This window comes from Cibotium barometz, chromosome 9 (assembly GCF_041138505.1).
Source record: "Cibotium barometz isolate CiBa-2024 chromosome 9, ASM4113850v1, whole genome shotgun sequence".
NCBI lineage: Eukaryota > Viridiplantae > Streptophyta > Polypodiopsida > Cyatheales > Cibotiaceae > Cibotium > Cibotium barometz.
In genome coordinates this window covers 20,817,889-20,839,676 of record NC_141054.1, presented here as the reverse complement: position 1 = coordinate 20,839,676, position 21,788 = coordinate 20,817,889, and the positions used below count along the sequence as shown (strand labels likewise).

Here is a 21,788-nt window from a genome sequence, read left to right as displayed (position 1 = left end):
GATGAACTGAGTAGTCTGCCTAGTCTTAGAACCCGAGCCCATGACCTCGTGGTTAGAACCCACAACCTCACCAAGAGGTGGATCGTGTGATGATGAGCTGAGCAGTCGGCTTGGTCTTAGAAACCGAACCCATGACCTCAGAACCCATGACCTCATGGTTAAGGTGGATCGTGATGAGGTGAGTAGTTGGCTAGTCGTTAGAACCCCCAACCTCACCAAGAGGTGGATCGTGATGATGAGCTGAGCAGTCGGCCTGGTCTTAGAACCCGAACCCATGACCTCGTGGATCGTGATGACGTGAGTTAGTTGGCTCGGTCTTAGAACCCGAACCCATGACCTCGTGGTTAGGGTGGATCGTGATGAGCTGAGGGTGGATCGTGATAATAAAACTGTCTTAATTTCAAGAGGACTAAAAAACTCGTGGATACATGAGCCAACCTAAACTAAGTAAATAAAGACTTATATTACTCCAGCGCTTAAGCTTAGTACAAGCAAAGAACAATCAAAAAGTTTACTTCTGCAGGAGTTATAAGATGATGAATCCACGACTTATTATCTTAAAGGTGGTACATACAGTGGAGGAGAGACGGTACTACTGTATTTGGATTCATCCCAAACTACATTTATTACCGATAAACAGAGGAATACTACGAGGCGGCCTCTGCACGGACAGTACGCTGCACGTAATCACCAAACCCTGCAAAAGCATATATAGATGAAAATCCTTCTTAATCTACATAATTGAGTAGCTTAAAATCTCCTTAAATCATATGCAAAATCTGCATAATTGCATGATAATCGAACGCATTCAAGGTATGTGTAAAAATCCAAAGTCTGCATGAGACATTTCATTTACCTATTTCTGCTTAATTTTTGCCGCCCTTGTCCCACTCGTCGCTTTTGTCATCTTTATTTGCTGGGAAATGCTTCCCATGGTCGTACTTGCCTTTGCCGTACTTACCGTGGTCGTCTTTGCCGTGCTTATCGTGACCCACGTACTTGCCTTTGCCGTACTTACCGTGGCCGTCTTTGCCGTGGTGATCGTGGCCCTCGTACTTGTCTTTGCCGTACGTATCATCATGCTTGTGCTTGCCTTTGCCATTCTTATCGTCGTCTGGATGCTCGTACGTATCATCGTGCTGATGCTTACCTTTCGGGTGCCCATGGTCATGTTTGAAGCTGCCCTTTTCGTAGTAGCCAGCCGGCTCCATCTCCTGCACATCGGCGACGTCCGACATGTCGACCAGCTGCCGTTCAGCCATCGCCATGACCAGCATTGCGGCCAGTAGTAGGAACAACAGCAGAAGGCCAAGACGACCAGAAAACCCACCTCTAGCAGATGCCATTTTCTCCTTATCAATTTCTTCAAAGCTCACAGGAAATCAAAATACAATCCGCCTTCGCAAACAAGATCTCTCCTTCCTTTATAAAGCGAGAGCCGGTTGCGTGTTCACAGCGTGATTGCGTGTTTCACCATAGCGTGAGGTGTCCATGATTCTTGTCCATGCGTCTTCTGTTAGGCTTGAGACGTTGAACCTTTGAGAGCTTTCCATTTTGAATTTGCACTTGCCTTCTTTAGAACTGAGAGTGAATCATCCCACGCCTCCTGTGTCAGCTTGAAGCATGTCACGTGTAACGATGTCCAGACTCTGAAGTCTGTCGCTCAAAGTTGTAAATCCTACTTACATAGAAAAACGATCTATTAATCAAATCATGATTAAGGACTCTCGCGAGAGATGAAGGTAAAATATTGGATTTAGTTAAATACTTTAGAGGGATAAAGGTGCATGTGAAAGCGGCTATGGATCTTGGAGAGCCAAATGCCATAGTCTGTAAGGATGTCAAATACATGTGAATACATGGGATTTCTTTCAAAATATGTATTAAGATGCATACATTGTGTGAATGGTTTATTTTAATTTGTGTGTACTATTTTCTATGCCTTGACAATGCCTGGATTTCATTGCATGTGGGGCCCATGGATCCAGGGATGCATGGATTGCACCCGTGGGAGACAATGTGCTCCACCAACCGTCTTATGTTCACCTATAGTGTGTTGATTTGTGCAAAAGAAACAGAGAAACTAAAGAGAGGTGTTGATACTTCAAATGTATGGCCTCCTTCTCCCTTTGGTGTTCCAATAAACAGGCGCTCTCGATCGAGCTCTCATTGGTGCTCCCGAGCTATTGGGACTCACACACTCACACACAGTTTAGGGTTTCCTACAGATTAGGGTTAGCTACAGAAATAGGAATCTCACACAAAGAGAGAGAGAGAGAGAGAACAAGACACAAAGTGTGTGGTGATCACAAATGCAAGTCAACCCTTCCATGTGAGTCACATCCATATAATATAGAAGTACAAAAGTTATATGGATAGAGTGTCCTTTCACACTTAATATCCAAGGGGAAAAACCACATGGGAAAAAAATAATCTAGTGAGAGGAGCATTAGGCATGTCCCGACTCCCCAATAAACTTTTAAAAAAGACAATGACATGCCAAAACCTCACATGGTGGAAGAGTTGGAGTGCCTCCCTAAGGTTGTGGGATCGAATCCCTTGGACAATACTGTGAGGCACATAGTAGTAGGTAGTGTGTATTTTTTGCGATGTTCAATTCCAGTCATCTCAAAAAAATAAAAAAATAAAATAACATACTAAGATTAAGAATCTTAGGGTCTTTAGATACACACTTGGGGTTCTCCCAAGACTTCGAAGTTATCCACTCCGCCCATGGTTGTGGATGGGGTATCTTCTTCGTCCATGTACCTACCCATTCAGGATTGTAGGAAATGTGTGTAAAGCACCTCAAGGTGGGGGACATAGCCCAATCATGGATAGAGTGTTCATGCTAGTGGTTGTGAATCTTAAACTCACCTTCTTCCTCCCACCTGCTATGTAACAGGAGCATTTTAATATAAAATCTGCCCAATTTTTTAAAAAAAGATTACAAATCTTTAAATAATGAGTAGGCTTAGATCTCCTTTACATGGAGCACCATCTACTCAAAGTAATGGGTTCCTCTCCTTCACATGCAACAACTATTAATTTTCCTAATCACCCCTAATTTTTGTGTTCACCTAATATATTTGACATTCAAAGAGCTAGTTTTGTGGCCCTTCGGAGAGAAATCACCTACTTCGTCTTTACAGGCAAGCATCTCGAAGCCATGATAATATATTTACAAAAGTTAGACATAGTATATCATTTGTAGGAAGGAAAAAGATGCATTTACATGAGGGTTACACCCTCTTGCATGTTCCCATTCCTCATCCGTTGTCATTCCTCTTGCATGTTCCCATTCCTCATCCGTTGTCATTCCTCCATTTCTTTCTACTTGGTCCATTTTTTCATGTAGCCATTCGATATCCTAATCTTTTGGAAGTAGCTCTAGGTTTTTTGGGTATGGCAAGCATCTGTAGTGTCTCCTAGAAGCCCTTCTCTCCTTAATTCTTACCCTTTTTTGCCTCTTCATACCTTTCCACCCACTTTGCCATGACATCACTATTGTAGGAAGGAAAGAGATGCACTTAAATAATGGTTGCACCCTCTTGCATGTTTCCATTCCTCATCCGTTATCATTTCTCCATTTCTTTCGGCTTGGTCCATTGCCTCATGTAGCCATTTGATATCCCAATCTTTTGAAAGTAGCTCTACGTTTTTTGGATATAACAAGCATCTACAATGTTTTTTAAAAGCTGTTCTCTCCTCAATTCTTTCCCATTTCCCCTCTTCATACCTTTCCACCCACTTTGTCATGACTTTACTGTTGAGAATACAAAATATATTCACCTTCTGTTGCATTGCCCTTCATTGCCTCATGTAGCCATTTGATATCACAATATTTTGGAAGTTGCTCTAGGTTTTTTGGATATGGCAAGCATCCGTAACGTATCTTCAAATTCCCTTTCCTCATTTTTTATCCTTTTTGCTTCTTCATACCTTTCCACCCACTCTGTCTCATGACTTTACTATTGAGAATACCAAATATATTTACCTTGTGTTGCATTTCCCTATCCATCCCCTTGGTTTTTCTTTGCTTGTTGGCACATGTAACATTGTTCACTCATTTTCCTTATTGTTGCTGCACATTTGAGGTATGATGGGATCCACTCGTGAAAGATAGTCTGAGATGTAGACCAACCAACCCTCTAACATGCTTCCTTCTAGCCTTGCCCATTGCCTAACAAAATCCTTTATGGTCTTCATGATATGCTCAAGGAAGAATATCAATTGAACTTGAACCACACGACATATTGCCACCTCATCCACTAAATCGTTGTATGCTAGTATGGCAGACTCTATAATTGTATATATACAAGATGCACAAATGCCTAAGAAGGAGGCTTGGGATACCTTGGTGAATATATACAATACACACACTCAAGCTCGTAAGATATAGTTAAAGCATGAGTTTTATAAGGTGACCAAAGGAAAGCTAAGTATAAATAATTACTCAAAGAAGATTAAAGGGCTTGTATATGATCTTATTTCTATTGGATCAATAGTAGATGATAGGGTACCAATGAACTTGAATGGTCTTATGATGATATGGTATCAAGGTGGTGACCTTGAATGGTCTTATGATGATATGGTATCAGGGTGGTGACCTTGAATGGGGTTAGCAAGGAATATAGTCAGTTTCAGACTTTCTTTAGAGTCCAAGAGAGAACTTTTTAGATTTTTAAGAACTAATTGCTCTCCTCATCTATAAAACCAATGCACATCATGTTCCTTTTATTACAGAAAACTTGGTTTCTATCAGGGAGACAAATGGTTGATTGAGCAAGGTCTATAAGTGAGATTCAATCCTCAAGGGTGATTTATTACAAGTAGAGTCTGTAGTAAGTGAGGTTTAATCCTTAAGTGTGCTTTATGGAAGACTTCAAAAACTAGTGCCACAGGGTAACAAAAATGATAAAATGTTTACTTTGGAGGTTAACATATCTGAGGTGAAGGCAGCCACATATTTACACATGGGATAGGTATCATCACAGATATTAACATATTGCACAAGCACATTGGTGAATATACAATGGCTAAACTCTATGTAGGCCCAAAATATTGTTACAGATTTGTCAAAGTTTAAGGTTGATGGTATACATAATGTATGTGAAGCATTTCAACTTGGTAAGCAAGCCAAATATGCTTTCTCACTATCAGTGCATGCAAGACCATTGGATGTTATACATTTTGATGTATCAAGACTAAAAAATATTCTAATAATTACAAGTTGCATAGGTACTATGTTATATTCATTAATGATCACACCAGCAAAGTGTGGGTTTACTTTATGAAGGAGAAAAGTGAGGTGTTTGCTCACTTTCAAAGATTAAAAGCCTTAGTCAAGGATAAAAAATGTTAGTGACCTCCCTCACCTATAAATAGACCCTCATTCTTTTGTATTCTCATTTGTGAGCTAAACCATGCTAGTATTACATTAAAATAATCATATTTTCTATTATCCCTTAAAAATCCTCTGCTTCAACAACTCTTGGAGCTTCTCTCTCTTCAACAACTCTTGGAGCTCTCTTCTCCACTTGCTAAACCAATTGATTGGTTGGGGGCTTCACTTCTAGAAAAAGAAGCAAGCTAATCTTTGAGGTAAGAATGAATTTTATGGTTGTTTGTTAATATTCTCAAATGACTTCTCTTCTCAATCCCTCTCAAGCTTGAGAAGTTTCTAATTGGCTGTTTTAAATTCAAATCAAGCTTTCCCTAAGAATTTTAATGTGTAATCAAGAAAAAGTTAATCTTTATACTTAATTAGAATGCTTAATTATGTATATCTCTCTCTCAAAAAGAATAGTCATTCCTATGGCTAATTCTTTAGCAAAAGAATGCTTCTCATTGATAAATTCTTAATTCAAAACCAATCTCTAAGCTTGTTAAGCTAGAGCGTAAGAAAATGGTATTTTTATGCTTTTATGTTAATAAAATAATGGTTAATTCTTTAAAATTATTTATAAGTAGTTAAAAACAACTTTAAATGATTCTAAATGGGAAAGAGGCAATCCTATCAATTTGAAAAAAGAGAAAAAATGGAAATAGCTTAATCTAGTAGAATAATCATATAATTAAGTTTATGATTATGGTTAAAATTATGATTTAAATTCATAGTTTAGATTTAAGTTTAAGAAATAGATCTTCTATTATATTTGCATTATAATTTTTTATTCTTTTAAGAAAAAAATTAAAATTTATCAGTAATAGCAGCAAAGCTATGGCAAACTTTTTAGAAAATAATACATATCTTATTTTTATGCATAATGCTAAAAGATGACTTCCTACCATATTCTAGGATTGGACATCCTATGCAAAAAGAATGATTTTCATCATATTCATGTGAAATAAATTTTAGTATTTATGCATAAATAATTAATTAAAAGAAAAGAGAAATTTTTGGTTAATTTATTTTTATACAAAAAGAGGAATTTCCATGATAATTGAGATCCAAGTAATTAAATAGTAAAAGAGGAACTTGTGGCATATTTAAAATAATAGATATTTTTATTTAATTTAAAAACGAGAAATTTTAGATAAATTTTTTTTATTCATAAGAAATTTTTAAATGATAAAAGAGGAATTCCCATGACATTTGGAATTCAATCATTTAAATACAAAAAAGAGAAATTTTTGGCATATTTGAAATAATGGATATTTTATTTAAATTTGAAAAGAGAAATTTTAAATAAATTTATTTTACAATAAAAGAGGAATTCCCATGACATTTGGAATTCAATCATTTAAATGCAAAAAGGTGAATTTTAAGGATATTAAAAAAATGGATATTTGTATTTAATTAAAAGGAAAAATTTTTATGGTATTTTAAGTAGAGAAAGGTTAAATTAAATTTTGGTGAGACAAAAGAGCAAATTTTCACCATAATTCCACCTAGAAAATTAGGGTTGATAATTGAATTGGTAGAAAGAATATTCTTAGATATTTTATGTGGATAAATCACCAAATTGATATTCAACCAAAATTAGATTAATGAAAGAAGAGTATTTTTATAAAAATCCAATATTCTCATATAGAACCATTTCTTAATCTATTATGGTTAGGAAGGAATGAAATTCATAAAATTGAAATTTTCCTTTCGCTTAGAAGTTCAGTAGATTTTATTTGAAGAAAATCCTTAGGAATCAAAGTTAGAAGTAAATCGAATAATTTTGGTTAGACCACGACTGTGAGAGGTGCGGCCAGTAAACTACTTGCCCATCTCTCGAATCTGAATCAAGCAAAAACCTTGTGACCCATTCCAATTCTTGACACAAAGAATAGACTACCGTTGAATTAGCATAGTTTTTCCTTAACCGAAATCATCAAGAATCTAGTTGGAAATTCAGTCAAATGATGGGTAGATTACCCTGATGAGAGATCAATGATTCTCATCAAGAAAATCTGGATTAAAGGAAAAGGGTTTTGTGGAACCAATCTCGAATCGAGAATTTTACTTGCATAGAACCTCTGTTTTCTTTAAAGACTTGTTTTATGCCAGAATGCTGGAGGAAGCATTTGGTATGTGATTAACTAAGGAGAGACTTGTTTGCAACAGCTCGCGGGGAGTTGTCGAGGGATGTCACTCGCAGCAAAACCTACCAAGGTCTTGACCAGCCTCGATATGGTTAAAATGGTGCACTTCTGGTACGATGGGCAAGGATCGACAAAGCGATCCCTGAGTGAAGTGCTAGGACACCTAAGTAGGATCCTAGAGGGTTCTGACCAGGTGATGCATGGGATTGTGGTTGCTAGGACACCCATGCGTATGTTGAGGAAGATACGGATGAACCAAAAGAATGACTTTTGTGAATGGAATTTTGATATTGAATCTTATTAGTTGAACAATTGGTCTTCACAAACGGAGAGTCCAGATGATGATATATTTTGTAAAATAATGGACTCAATATTTTGGAGGATTGTGATCAGTAATACTATGATTTCAAGGAAAATTTGTTTTAAAAGACAGCCAAATCTGTTATAATGGCAATTTCATATTGGGTGTGTAAGTGGTATATGCCTACCTTAAATTTTGCGGCTAGGGGGCTTGGGAACTCTTTTCCTCGGTACTCAGGAAAAACATAACCAAATTTTTTATAAAGGAATTCCACCAATACAGTGGTTGGGCGGTTGGCTAACCCATGGGCGAAAGGCTGGATTGGGAGATTCCTATGATACAAATAGTTACGATTAAGTTACGTTAGTTAGATTAAGTCCTAGAAGACCCTTGTTCTGTGGGAGGGAATCGGGATCTACCTCGCTAAAGGAGGAAAAAAGCGATGATTCTATGGACCAAGTGCAAGTCTCTTCTCTGATCTGACGATGTGACTTTCGGGCTTGGTCGGATCAATTTGGTTAGTTAAGATTTTGACTCGTTAGATCAATTCTCCTGTTAAATGATTTTCCTAATGGAATCGCCCGTGCCTTCCGGGCGAGGGAAGTTTTTCCGGGTTTAGTTTTGAAGGAACCACCGGGCTAGTCTCTTGTCCGGATATCCGTGGGCAAGTCCTTGAGTGTGGATCCTTTCCCCGTGCATGAGAGGCTGATGCTGCTTCTGTCGCCAGTGCCCTCGAAGAAGGGGGCGGGGGTCTCACAGCTGGTATCAGAGCTTTGTTGAAAGCTAATAAGGAAAAAATGAATTCTTATCAGAAAATTATCATAAAAACTCAGAAAGAGCATTTACGCATTGCATTTTCATTCCTTAAGCTTCATTAATGAAGATTTTAGAATTTGGTTTTATAGATGGAAGTTCCACACTTATTCGATATTCCCAATCTCACCCAGTCACAAGATATGATTGCTTTCGCCTTCAAGCATCTCATCTCTTCCACTACAACTCGAACGAGCTGAGCCAGACTCGCAAGCCATTTTGAGGATTTATATTTCTGAGACCTAGCAAAGAGACGACAACACAAGTGGTTTGCAGGGTAGTATGTCCACGCCTCTTGCAACCAGCACGTGATGTTGAGGGAAAATATCTCGTTGGCCATGATTAGGATGAGGCTAAAAGTGATTCATGGTGTTATTTTATATCACCCTACACCTTGAGATTTCAGACTTTCTTGCCATATCTAGAGGCTTCTTAGCCGCTTTATTCCAAAAGAGAAGATAGTAGCTCCCTTGGTAGTAAGGGGACGTTTATATCGGGGCATGTCTGTAGCCCAGTAGTATCGCCGTCTTATGCAAATTTCCCAAGGAGGTTTTGACTTTCTAGAGCCGAGATGCTCTATGTGCATATTGCAACCTTTATATAAATAAAGAAATGTTTTGTGGAAAAATTCCCTGTTATACAAGTGATTGTTTATTATATGACAAATTGATGAAGCAAAATCTGTTACTCGGTCATATGTCATAGATCTCCAATAAGATCATTTACCTTGTTTAAGTAATTATTTTTTGAACCTCTTAAGTCTTAGGATCTCGTTGATGAAATCAAAATAAAAATTTAATAATGTATCATTTTTGGTAGAATTATGAGACAAGGGAACCGTGGCCGACAGCCAGATCCTCTCACTGATGATGAAGAGCTTGACCCCGATGTTCACAAGGCTCTTCACAAAACTCAGCTTGGACCCTTCAAAGGTGAAGGGTCTCAACTTGGGTGAGGCTACTTGGGTGAGGCTGTGGTGGAGGGAGAAGTGGGTTGAAGCCATGGAGGAATATTTTGATGTCACTGGATACAACAAGAGGAGCAAAATGGCTCTCGCTAGGTTAAAGATTGTGGAAACAGCCAGGGTGGCATGGAGAAACCATTGCGACACCAACCACCTAGATAGGAATACCCAGCCCTGGAATGATCGCAAAGCTTATCTAAGAAAGAGATTTTGTCCCCCCGGATTTTTAGAAACCAAGATGAATGAATTCTTAGAGCTAAACCAGGAAAGAGCAACTTATGGCCAGGTTCATTTGGGGAATGAATGAACATTTAGACACCTTGGTCAAGAATGCCGAGCTGGTTTCCATGGCTAAAGCTGTAAGAATGGCGAGAAGGACTTCGCCGAAGCCTTCATAGTTAAAGTCCCACCAAAGCTATCTCCCTCATCCTTCAAGAGATTCTAGACACCGGGAAGTTCTTCTAACCTTCCGCCTCCAAAGAGACACCAAGGTCCCAACCATAATTTGGAGTCAAAAAGTTTCAGGAATGAAGGAAGACCTTTTCCTCAAAGCTCTTTCTCAAGAACTCTGGCTCTTTCAAGAATGCAGAGGGAAGAGCTTCGAAGTGAGAACAGGTGCTTCGGATGTCAGGGGTTTGTGCACCAGCTCAAGGATTGCCCATCTCCTTCTGTGGGCTAAGGAAGCCACAGTCCCAGAGTTCAGAGACAAAATCCTTCGTATCAATCCAATCAGGGTCCCCCGCGTCAAAATCAGGGCAACCCCAGAAGAGTGCCAGCTCAGCCTACAGTCTCCATTCAAAGCAGTCTCTGAACTCCCTTCCAGAATTGGGGAAACCAAAGAGAGAGAGTTCCACCTCAGACTGCAGCAGCTAGAGCCGTCACCATAGCTGAGGAAGTGGAGGAAGAAAAAGGATAGATTTATGCTGCAATTGAGCATCAGGGGAATAATCATCAATTTTTAGTCCTCCAGACTCCAGTAGAGTACCAGGATAAGCAATTCAAGATTTTGATTGATTCAGACAGTACTCATTCTTTTATTTCCCTAGGATGTTTACGTAAGTTAGTCCTAAGTCAAAAATCAGGGAAACCTATATAAGTGGAATTGGCCAGTGGAAAGATTCTTTTCACACCTTGAGACAGAACTTATTCAGTTTAATCTAGATGGGAATGTAATAGAGTGTCAGTTCAGAGTCCTACCCTTCTATAATGGAATCCTTGGAATGGATTGGCTCCATAAGAATCAGGCTGACATTCATTGTCACAATGGAACCATCTCTTTCCTTGACCTTCACGGGAATAAAGTTCAAGGAACTGGAATTTTCGGATCCCCAGTGCTGCAATTAGTCAAGGCTTCTAAATTATTAAAGGGCTCAAAAAGAGGCAAGCTGTTTATGTCATTAAGATGAATCCAGTAGATATAAAATGCAAGGCTAAAGAACCAGAGTGGTTAAGTGAGTATGTAGATGTGTTCCTTGAAGAGCTATGACCGAGATGCATCCATCTCGTGAAGTAGATCATGAGATCGAGTTAACCCCCAAGAGCTCAGCCAGTAGCCCAACGTGCATACAAAATGCCAGTCCCTAAAGCCATAGAACTTAAGGAGCAGTTAAGACAACTGTTAGAGCAGGGATTCATCAGACCCAGTGTTTCGCCTTGGGGTGCGCCCGTTCTCTTTCAAAAGGGCTATCATCACGAGCATGGAAGATAATGTACTGCCATGGTTCAACATGTCTCCATAGCTGTAGAGGCATGGACCTTATTGTTGTAGAGCTAGTATGAGACCACAAAATCCTCAAGGATTCGTAACCTTAAAAATCAACTTCAACAAGAGAAGAAAATGAAGGTGAAACAATACAGGTGTTTCTCAAACCAAAATTTAAGATCTCCATGACCAGATGGCTATAATCGGCATGAATGTGATCTCCTAGATCTTTCTCCTCATTGTCTAACTTAGGGTATTTTTGCCTAAGTATGATACTTTTATTACATCTTTGTTGGTGTCAGGCCTACTTCTCTCACATTCGAGGAGTTTAACTCATTGCTTCTCCAGGATGAGGAGATGAGAATGCAGAGTTGTAATGGTGGTGGGGACTAGGCTTTCTCCGCATAACACAAAGAAGAAGGGTAAGGATTCTAACTCTTTAAATCAGGAAAATAATTAAATGTTTTTACTATAATAAGGAAGGGCACATAGCCACAGAATGCAGAAAAAAGCAAGCAGATGCTGAGAATGGCACTCTAAAGACCAAGGAGCAATCCAATCATACTACAAAAATAGATCTATTTATTGTCATTGAAGAAGTGTGTGGTGAGACAGCTCTAATGATGATGTTATAGCACATGATGATTTTTGGATCATCGACAGAGCGTGGCTTATAGGCACATGATGATTCTTGGATTATCGATAGTGGGGCTTCTAGGCGCATGATGATTCTTGGATTATGGATAGTGAGGCTTCTAGGCACTTGGCTAGTCATCATGTGAGATCCCACTGCCCCCTTTGCCCACCGGATTCCCGAATGGTAGGAGCGGAAGTAACTTCCTCTTGTGCGGAGCAAGGTTTCTCACTCGGGGCCTCGCCCTCAAATGTCTGGGCACGAGACTAAGCTAGTGATCATTCCAAAAACTGAAACCGGGAAAATTTCCCACGCCCGAAAAACAAGGATGATTCCACCATTTATATTTTCTTAACGAATTTTTCTAACGAGGTCAAGATACTGAACTAACCTTCATCTAAATAAACCAGATAGAAGGGAAACTATTACAGACTTAACTTGAAGGGATCAACGCTTTTTTCCTAATTGAATCAGGCACAGCTGCCATCGCCGTTGATCTATTCATTTGAGAAGTCTTCAGGATTTTAATTAACTAATTGAGTTCTAAGCGTAATCCTAAAAATCAATTTTATTATTAAAACTCTACTAATTCCAGCCTAACCCCATCCGGCCCATAGGTTGCCACCGCCCAACCACTGGAATAGTAGAACCAGACAAGTACTCACCCACCCATAATTGAAAGCCTTTCTTAACTTTTGCTTTAGAATACAGATACTCACACACTCCTCTTTAAACTTTAATATATAAAACAATCCATTGACAAACAATTTCTAGGTAACAGATATTACAACTCAAAACTTTCCATTCCATCCTCGTTTCTCACAAAATAGCATCACTCTGGACTCTCCATTGAAACCAACAGGTCAACAACAAGATCATGTAATAGATTACAATAATTTTCTTGTCATCATACACATATATATATCTTCCACAACATACCCATGGGTGTCCTAAGCACCGCGAGCCCGTGCATCGCCTGGTCAGAACCCTCTAGGATTCTCCTTAGGTGTCCTGGCACTTCACTCAAGGACCGCTTCGTCGACCCTCGCCCAGCATACCGGAAGCACACCATTTTACACCATACCCAGGCTGGTCAAGACCTAGGCAGGTTTTTGCTGCGCGAGCCGTCCTTTGAACACTCCCCGCCAGCTGTTGCAACCAAACTTCCCTTAGAAAAAAACACATATACCAGATGCTCCCTCCAGCATTCTGGCATAAGACAGTCCTTTAAGAAAACAGGGTTTCTATGCAAGTTTTTGGTTTTGAATTTCTTTTGAATACAATGGATATATCTTAATTCCGTATCCCAAGACTTCTAGATCACAGGTCTGGATTTCCAAGCAGAATTCCTCGAATTCTGTAATCTTGATCCTCAGATCAAAATCAAAGGTCTCAACTTAGTTTCAGATTCGGTGGGTGATTTGAGTGTAGATTGCTGAACTGGTCACATCGTGTATTCTTGAAACTAATGAAGGAGTTATGTCTTGGTCAGAGTCTGATTCAAGGTTTAAGTCTGGAAAGGTTCTCCCTGAACTATCTTTCTCAAAAAGGTAATAATTCAATTACTACTTTACTGAATTCAAAACTACACACGAATTCCTATGAGGAATAAATTAGTCATTTATCTAAAATTTCGACTTCGATAGTTTTTTTTGAATTTTCTCATTACCATCCTAGAGAATATGAAACGGTATAATTTTCCTTCATTGAGTATTTACTTATTCATTTTTCCAATATTCATGGGATTTAAACATAGGATTAATGTGAACTCTTATTTTGATGTAAAAAAAATTATGTATGCATCTATTTATGCATCTATTTATGGATTTTATGCATAAAATCCATAAAATCCATAGAATATGAAACGGTATAATTAAAATTATGTATGCATCTATTTATGCATAAAATCCATAAAATCCAACTTCTATGGAAATAACACTTTTATGCATAAAAAAATTATGTATGCATCTATTTATGCATAAAATCCAACTTCTATGGAAATAACACTTTTATAAAAAAGAAAATCCTTTTATGCATAAAAGAAAATAATAGTTTTATAAAAAAAGAAAATCCTTTTATGCATCTATTTATGCATAAAAATCAATATTGATGAAAGTAACGCTTTTATAATAAAAAAAATTCTATGGAAATTATATATGCATCTATTTATGCATAAAATCCAACTTCTATGGAAATAACACTTTTATAAAAAAGACAATCCTTTTATGCATAGAATAAAATAACAGTTTTATAAAAAAGAAAATCCTTTTATGCATCTATTTATGCATAAAAATCAATATTGATGAAAGTAACGCTTTTATAATAAAAAAAGTTCTTTTATTCATCTATTTATGCATAAAAATTAATATTGATAAAAGTAACACTTTTATAATAAAAAAATTCTTTTATGCATAAAAATCAATATTAGTAAAAGTAACACTTTTATAATTTTAAAAAAAATTATGCATTATTTTATGCATAAAATCCCATTTTCATGAAAGTAACATTTTAATAATAAAAAAATATTCTATTATGCATCTATTTATGCATAAAAATCCATTTTGATGAAATTAACACTTTTATAATTAAAAAAAATCTTTTATGCATCTATTTATGCATAAAAATAAATATTATTGAAAGTAACACTTGTATGATAAAAAAATCTTTTATGCATCTATTTATGCATAAAAATCCATTTTGATTAAATTAACACTTTTTTAAAAAAATCTTTTATGCATCTCTTTATGCATAAAAATCAATATTAGTGAAAGTAACACTTTTATAATAAAAAAAATCTTTTATGCATCTATTTATGCATAAAAATCCATTTTGATGAAATTAACACTTTTATACTAAAAAAATTCTTTTATGCATCTATTTATGCATAAAAATCAATATTAGTGAAAGTAACACTTTTATAATTAAGAAAATTCTTTCATGCATCTATTTATGCATAAAAATTCATTTTGACAAAATTAACACTTTTATAATAATAAAAATATTCTTTTATGCATCTATTTATGCATAAAAAATAATATTAGTGAAAGTAACACTTTTATAATAAAAAAACTTCTTTTATGCATCTATTTTTGCATAACAATCCATTTTGATGAGATTAACACTTTTATAATAAAAAAATATTCTTTTATGCATCTATTTATGCATAAAAATCCATTTTGATGAAAGTAACACTTTTATAATAGAAAATATTCTTTTATGCATCTATTTATGCCTAAAAATCCATTTTGATGAAAGTAACACTTTTATAATAAAAAAATTACCCAATATGAATCTTTCTATGCATAGAACTTAAATCTAATGAAAATCACTCTTTTATAATTTAAAAAAATAACCAATATGCATCTTTCTATGCATAGAATTCAAATCTAATGAAAATCACTCTTTTATAATAAAAAAATAACCAATATGTATCTTTCTATGCATAAAATTTATATCTAATGAAAATAACACTTTTAGAATAAATATATTTCTACTATGCATTTTTCTATGCATAGAATGAAAATGACACTTTTAGAATACACAAATGATAGGGATTATTCTTTTAGAATAATAAAAGATAAAACTTATTTCACACAATTTTAGAAAATTTTGCCATAACCTCCTTTGTATGGCTGACCGTTTTTTTTACTTTAATTTACTTAAAAATTAACCCCAATTGGTTTAAAGCATTCTAGACTTAATCAAATTTCACTTTTAAAAGAGAACAATATGAAAAGTTTAATTCCAACAATTAGATTACTTAACTAGGATAGAGAAGGGCTGATTTTAAGAATGAGAGAGGGGGAAAGCCTTTCCAACAAGGCATAGCATCCATTTATCATTTCAAACAAAAATAAAAATTAGAAAACCATTAAAAGAATAAAGAAAAATATAAGATTTCTAACTTACATGAATTCTGGGAGCTTTTCTTTGGCTTGATGGTTTGAGGGCTCTACTCTTATTTGCAACAAGAGTGCCCACCAAATCTTTAGAAGAGGGAATGGTAAAAAACTAGTGAATTATTAAGAAAATCACAGTTCTTGGCTCTTTGGAGGAGTAGAGTAACAGTGCATAAAACACTATTAAGCTTCAACAAAGGGGGAGGCTTCGATTTATAGGAAAAAATGAGCTCCTAACCAAGCAAACTGATTCTAGAATTTTCTAGATCAGTTTGGTCAATGTTTGACCATTTTTAGGTCAGTTTAGCTTACTTTCTGGAGCTAGACTTGAATTAGGAGAGAGGAGAGATGAAATATCTCAATTTTTGATAATTTAAAACTCCACCACACATGTGAAATAGGCACCTCCTTCATGAGGGGGGAATTCCTGTCAAAAATCTATTTTTTTAGTATTTCCTTTGGTCCTTAGTCCACTCTTCATCTTAGTCCTTAGTCCTTAGTCCATTTTTTTAGTATTTCCTTTGGTCCTTAGTCCACTCTTCATTGTGAGGTGCCAAAAATCCATTTTTTTAGTATTTACTTTGGTCCATAGTCCACTCTTCATCTTATGTGAGTATTTACTCATTTTTGGGGGGATTTTCTTTATTTCTTCTATTTATCTTCTCCACACATTTGGATGAATCTGATTGCCCCCTCAAAACCTTAATTTAAAATTTTCAGAAAATATGGATCCCCAGGATAAGGCCTTCTGAACAGATTATAATTAATTTCTAATACACCTTCTGAAAATCTTTTTGAACTGCTATTTTGGGAGAACTTATTTTAATAAGAAGAGATATTTTTCCATCCAAAAATATTCAAAATTTGAATAATCTCTCTCTAGAATATTTTCTCTCTCTAGGCCAAAACAGGTAGAAACAAGATCTTTTATATTTGTGAAGAGGGATTTGATTACAGGGGAAGATGTTGGACATCTTGACAGGGTGGGGAGGAATCTTACATTCTCTCCCACTTGAAAAACGTGAGATGTCCTCATCTCGCAAACTGAGGATAATCCTGCAACAATTCGGCTTCTTTCTCCCAGGTGGCATCTTCAAAAGTATAGAACTTTCATTTGACCAATAATTCTCTCAGAATTCTATTCCTAAGAACCTTTACTCGAACATCAAGGATTTCTTCAGGTTCGAGTTCCATCTGCCCTTGGGTTGAAGAAGTTAAGATTTCATCATCAAGCACATGATTCGGGCTTGGTACATACTTTTTAAGAAGGCTAACATGAAATACATTCTGTACTTTGAGATGAGGAGGCAGAAGAACCTCGTAGGCTAAGTAACCTACTTTCTTTGTAATCACATATGGCCCACAATATCTGGGGGATAACTTCTTGTACTTCCCAAGAGATAGAGAACTTCTTTTGGGATGTACTCGAATGAAGACCATATCTGCGTCTTCAAAATTCTCTGTCTGTCCTCTTCTTATCTACATACAGCTTTTGGCTATCCTAGGCAGCTTTTATATCTTTGCGAATTGCCTGTATCTGCTGCTCCATGTCGTCAAGCATCTATCTAGACATCTCGACCCTAATCAATGGGTCGGACCAAGTTAATGGAGTTAAGCAATCTTGTCCATACAAAGCTTTGAAAGGGCTCATTCCAATACTTCTGTTATAAGAAGCATTGTAGGGGCGAACGACTAGGTGCAGATAGCTTAGCCACTTCTTGGGTTCCCTGCCATTAGCATGACCGAAGTATATCTTCGATTACTTGGTTTACCCTTTCTGTTTGGCCATCGATCTTAGGGTGGTAAGCTGTGCTGAGATCCAAGAAAGTTCCTACTACTTCAAAAAATTATGCAATCCAGAATCTTGACGTAAATTTGGGATCTCGATCACTTACTATTCTTTTGGGTAGGCCATGCAATCTAAAGATTTCTTTGAGCCACACTCTGGCCACATCCACCTGCAGTGTAAATTTCTATTATTGGAATCAGATGGGCAACTTTGGTTAGTCTATCAACTACCACGAAGATGGAGTTGTAACCTGATTGCACTGAAGGTAATAAAATCCATACTGATGGATGTCTAATGGATGTAACTTCCCAAGAATTTTTATTCTCTCGGCCTTGACTTTGTGACAGGTCAGACATTGACGTACATGATTAAGTACATCCTTTTTTAGACCGGGCCAAAAGAAGCATTTCTTCACAGACATGTAGGTTTTGATGAAACCTAGATGTCCTACAATAAGGTTATCATAGGCTTCATTCAAAATTTGACCCTTAGTTCCCTCATCATTTTGGATGCATAGCCTGCGATTATAATACATAATTCCATCATCCTGGCTGTACCCTTGAGCTTGGTTCAACTCCTGTGGAGTTTTGCTTTCCTGCATAAGTAGGGTAGCAATAGGGCCAAACAATCTATCCTGCATGATCTTCTCACTTTCTTCAATAATCATAGGATTTGACACTATAGTAATTGCAAGCAAGGAGGTTTTTTTGCTAGGGCATCTGCTACCACATTTTCTTTGCCTGGGCGGTACTTGATTTCAAAATCAAATTCCTACAGGGTCTGCATCCACCTTCTCTGGAGCATGTTGAGATCCTTCTGAGTGAAGATCCACTATACGCTACTCTGATGATCTATCATTAAAGTGAATCTTTGACCCAGTACGTAACGTCTCCACAGCTTCAAGGCATATACTACTGAAAGTAGTTCCAGGTCGTGGGGTTAGCATAATTTCTCTCATGTGTTCTGAGTTTTCGGGATTCATAGGCCATTGCATGACCTTCCTGCATGAGTGCACCTCCCAGGGCAAAACCACTGACATCAGTTACTACCTCAAAGGGTAGAGAGAAATCTGGCAGCTTCAGAATGGGATTGGTTACCAAGGCGTAGTCTTCAGCTTATCAGAAGCACTCTGGCACCTGGCAGACCATTGAAATGGAATATTCTTCTTAAGAAGATTTATTAGGGGGGAAGCTATGAGAGCATACTTTGGTATAAAAATTCTATACCAACCAGTCAATCCCAAGAACTTCATGCAGAGTTTTTAGGATTCTTAGCCGCTTTATCCCTAGAAGTAGAATTACAGCACCTCTTTCTGTAATGAATCGTGTGTACCATGGCATGTCTCCGTAATTTCGCTTCTTTATGCATATACGATTGAGGCAATGATTTTGGGAGCCATGATGCTCTATGTATATATATCAAAAACTTTTGATAATAAACGATGTTTTGCAAAAAAATTCTAAATTATTTTCATGATTGTGAATATGGTTAATAAAATTATCAGAGTAAATCTTGTTTCATGATCAATGATGAAATAATTATCTGTTTAAAGAATAAATCGTAAAAATTAAATAATCATAAATCTATTGTCAAAGTTAAGTTGACAAAAATCTCGTTTTGTCAGAGTCATGAGGCGCGCGGCCCATGTAAGGCAACCGGATCTCTAACCGACGACGAAGAGTTAGATCCGGATGTTTGAAAGCCCTGCTTAGATCCCAACCTAGTCCCTTCAAGGGTGAAGGGGAACAGTTAGGTGAAGTAGTGGAAAAGTGGATTGAGGCAATGAAGGAATACTTTGATGCAACTGGCTACAATGAGAGAAGCAAGATGGCTCTCGCCATGTTAAAGATTTTGGAAACGTCCAAGGTCGCTTGGAGGAATCACTGCGAGACTAACCGCCTCAACCGGAATACCCAGACATGGACCGATCTTAAAGCTTACCTTAGAAAGAGGTTTTATCCTTCGGACTTCCTTGAAACTAAGATGAATGAGTTCTTGGAACTAAAGCAGGATAGCCAAACAATTGAAGAGTACCATCAAGGTTTTGCCCTTCTCCTCAAATATTCCCCGTAATTGGATGAAGAGTAGGTGATGGCCAGGTTCATTCGAGGAATGAACGAGCCATTGGACACCTTAGTGAAGAATGCCAAACCTGTCTCAATGGGCCGAAGCAGTAAGAATGGCAAAAGAATTTGCCAAAGCCTTTGTTGTTAAGGTCCCGCCAAAGCTTGCACCCTCTAACTTTAAAAGATTCCAAACCTACAGAGATGCCTCCAATTCAGAAAGTAGATCATGTGATAGAATTGACCCCCAGAGCTCAGCCTGTAGCCTTGCGCATGTACAAAATGCCAGTTTCTAAAGCCATCAAACTCAAGGAACAGCTTAGACAGCTGTTGAAACAAGGGTTTATAAGACCCAGTGTTTCACCTTGGGGTGCGCCAGTTCTCTTTCAGAAAAAGAAAAATGGAACGCTAAGACTCTGTGTGGACGACAGAGGTCTCAATCAGAACAGTTAAGAATAAGTATCCTATTCCCAGAATTGATGAGCTTCTGGATAGGCTAAGTGGAGCCCAAATCTTCACAAAGATAGATCTCAAATCAGGGTATTATTAGATTAGGATTAATGAGTAAGATATCCCGAAGACAGCCACCATCAATACTCGGTATGGACATTATGAATTCACTGTCACGCCATTTGGATTGACAAATGCCCCCACATTCAATTGCTTAATGAACATTCTCAGAGAATACTTGGATGACTTTGTTCTTGTTTTCTTTAACGATATTCTGATTTACTCAAAGAAGAAGCTGACCATGAAGCTCATGTCAGAAAAGCTCTTGAGATTCTAAGGAAGCACCAACTCTTTGCAAAAAAGAGCAAATGCACTTTCTCTGCCGACCATGTTGAATACTTGGGCTTTCTGGTATCAAAAGATGGAATTTCTCTAGATTCTGTAAAAGTCCAAGCAGTCGTAGATTGGCCTGAATCCAAGACAGTGAAAGAAGTCAGAGGATGCCAGCTGTTGCAACCAGACTTCCCTTAGAAAAAACCACATATACCAAATACTCCCTCCAACATTCTGGCATAAGACAATCCTTTACGAAAACAAGGTTTCTATGCAAGTTTTCAGTTTTGAATTTCTTTTGAATATAATGGATATATCTTAATTCTGTATCCCAAGACTTCTAGATCATAGGTCTGGATTCCCAAGCAGAATTCCTCGAATTCTGTAATCTTGATCCTAAGATCAAAATCAAAGGTCTCAACTTAGTTTCACATTCGATGGGTAATTTGAGTGTAGATTACTGAACAGGTCACATCATCTATTCTTGAAACTGACAAAGAAGTTATGTCTTGGTCATAGTCTGATTCAGGGTTTAAGTCTGGAAAGGTTCTCCCTAAACTATCTTTCTCGAAGGTAATAATTCAATAACTACTTTACTGAATTCAAAACTAAACACAAATTCCTATGAGGAATAAATTAGTCATTTATCTAAAATTTCGACTTCGATAGTTTTTTTTAATTTTCTCATTACCATCCTAGAGAATATGAAACGGTATAATTTTCCTTCACTGAGTATTTACTTATCCATTTTTCCAATATTCATGGGATTTAAACAAAGGATTAAAGTGAACTCTTATTTTGATATTTAAAAAAAATATGTATGAATCTATTTATGCATAAAGTCCAAATCCTATGGAAATAACACTTTTATAAGAAAGAAAATCCTTTTATGCATCTATTTATGCATAAAAATCAATATTAATGAAAGTAACACTTTTATAATAAAAAAATTCTTTGATGCATCTATTTATACATAAAAATCAATATGGATTAAAGTAACACTTTTATAATAAAAAAAATTCTTTTATGCATCATTTTATACATGAAAATCAATATTAGTGAAAGTAACACTTTTATAATAATAAAAATTCTTTTATGCATAAAAATCCATTTTGATGAAAGTAACACTTTTATATTAAAAAATTATTATATTATGCATCTATTTATGCATAAAAATCCATTTTGATGAAATTAACACTTTTATATATATATAAATCTTTTATGCATAAAAATCAATATTAGTGAAAGTAACACTTTTATAATAAAAAAATTCTTTTATATATCTATTTATGCATAAAAATCCA

General features: G+C 36.6%; 1 protein-coding gene across 1 annotated transcript; it reads right to left on the bottom strand.

Moving 5' to 3' along the window:
* Window positions 1-476: 476 nt before the first annotated feature.
* Window positions 477-1,425, bottom strand: LOC147635326 (uncharacterized). The gene is made up of 2 exons (XM_086802162.1): window positions 857-1,425; window positions 477-697 (listed from the first exon to the last, which is right to left on the bottom strand). Exon 1 carries the CDS (start codon window positions 1,344-1,346, stop codon window positions 867-869), a length of 480 nt encoding a protein of 159 aa, XP_086658288.1. The 5' UTR covers window positions 1,347-1,425; the 3' UTR covers window positions 477-697; window positions 857-866.
* Window positions 1,426-21,788: the final 20,363 nt, after the last annotated feature.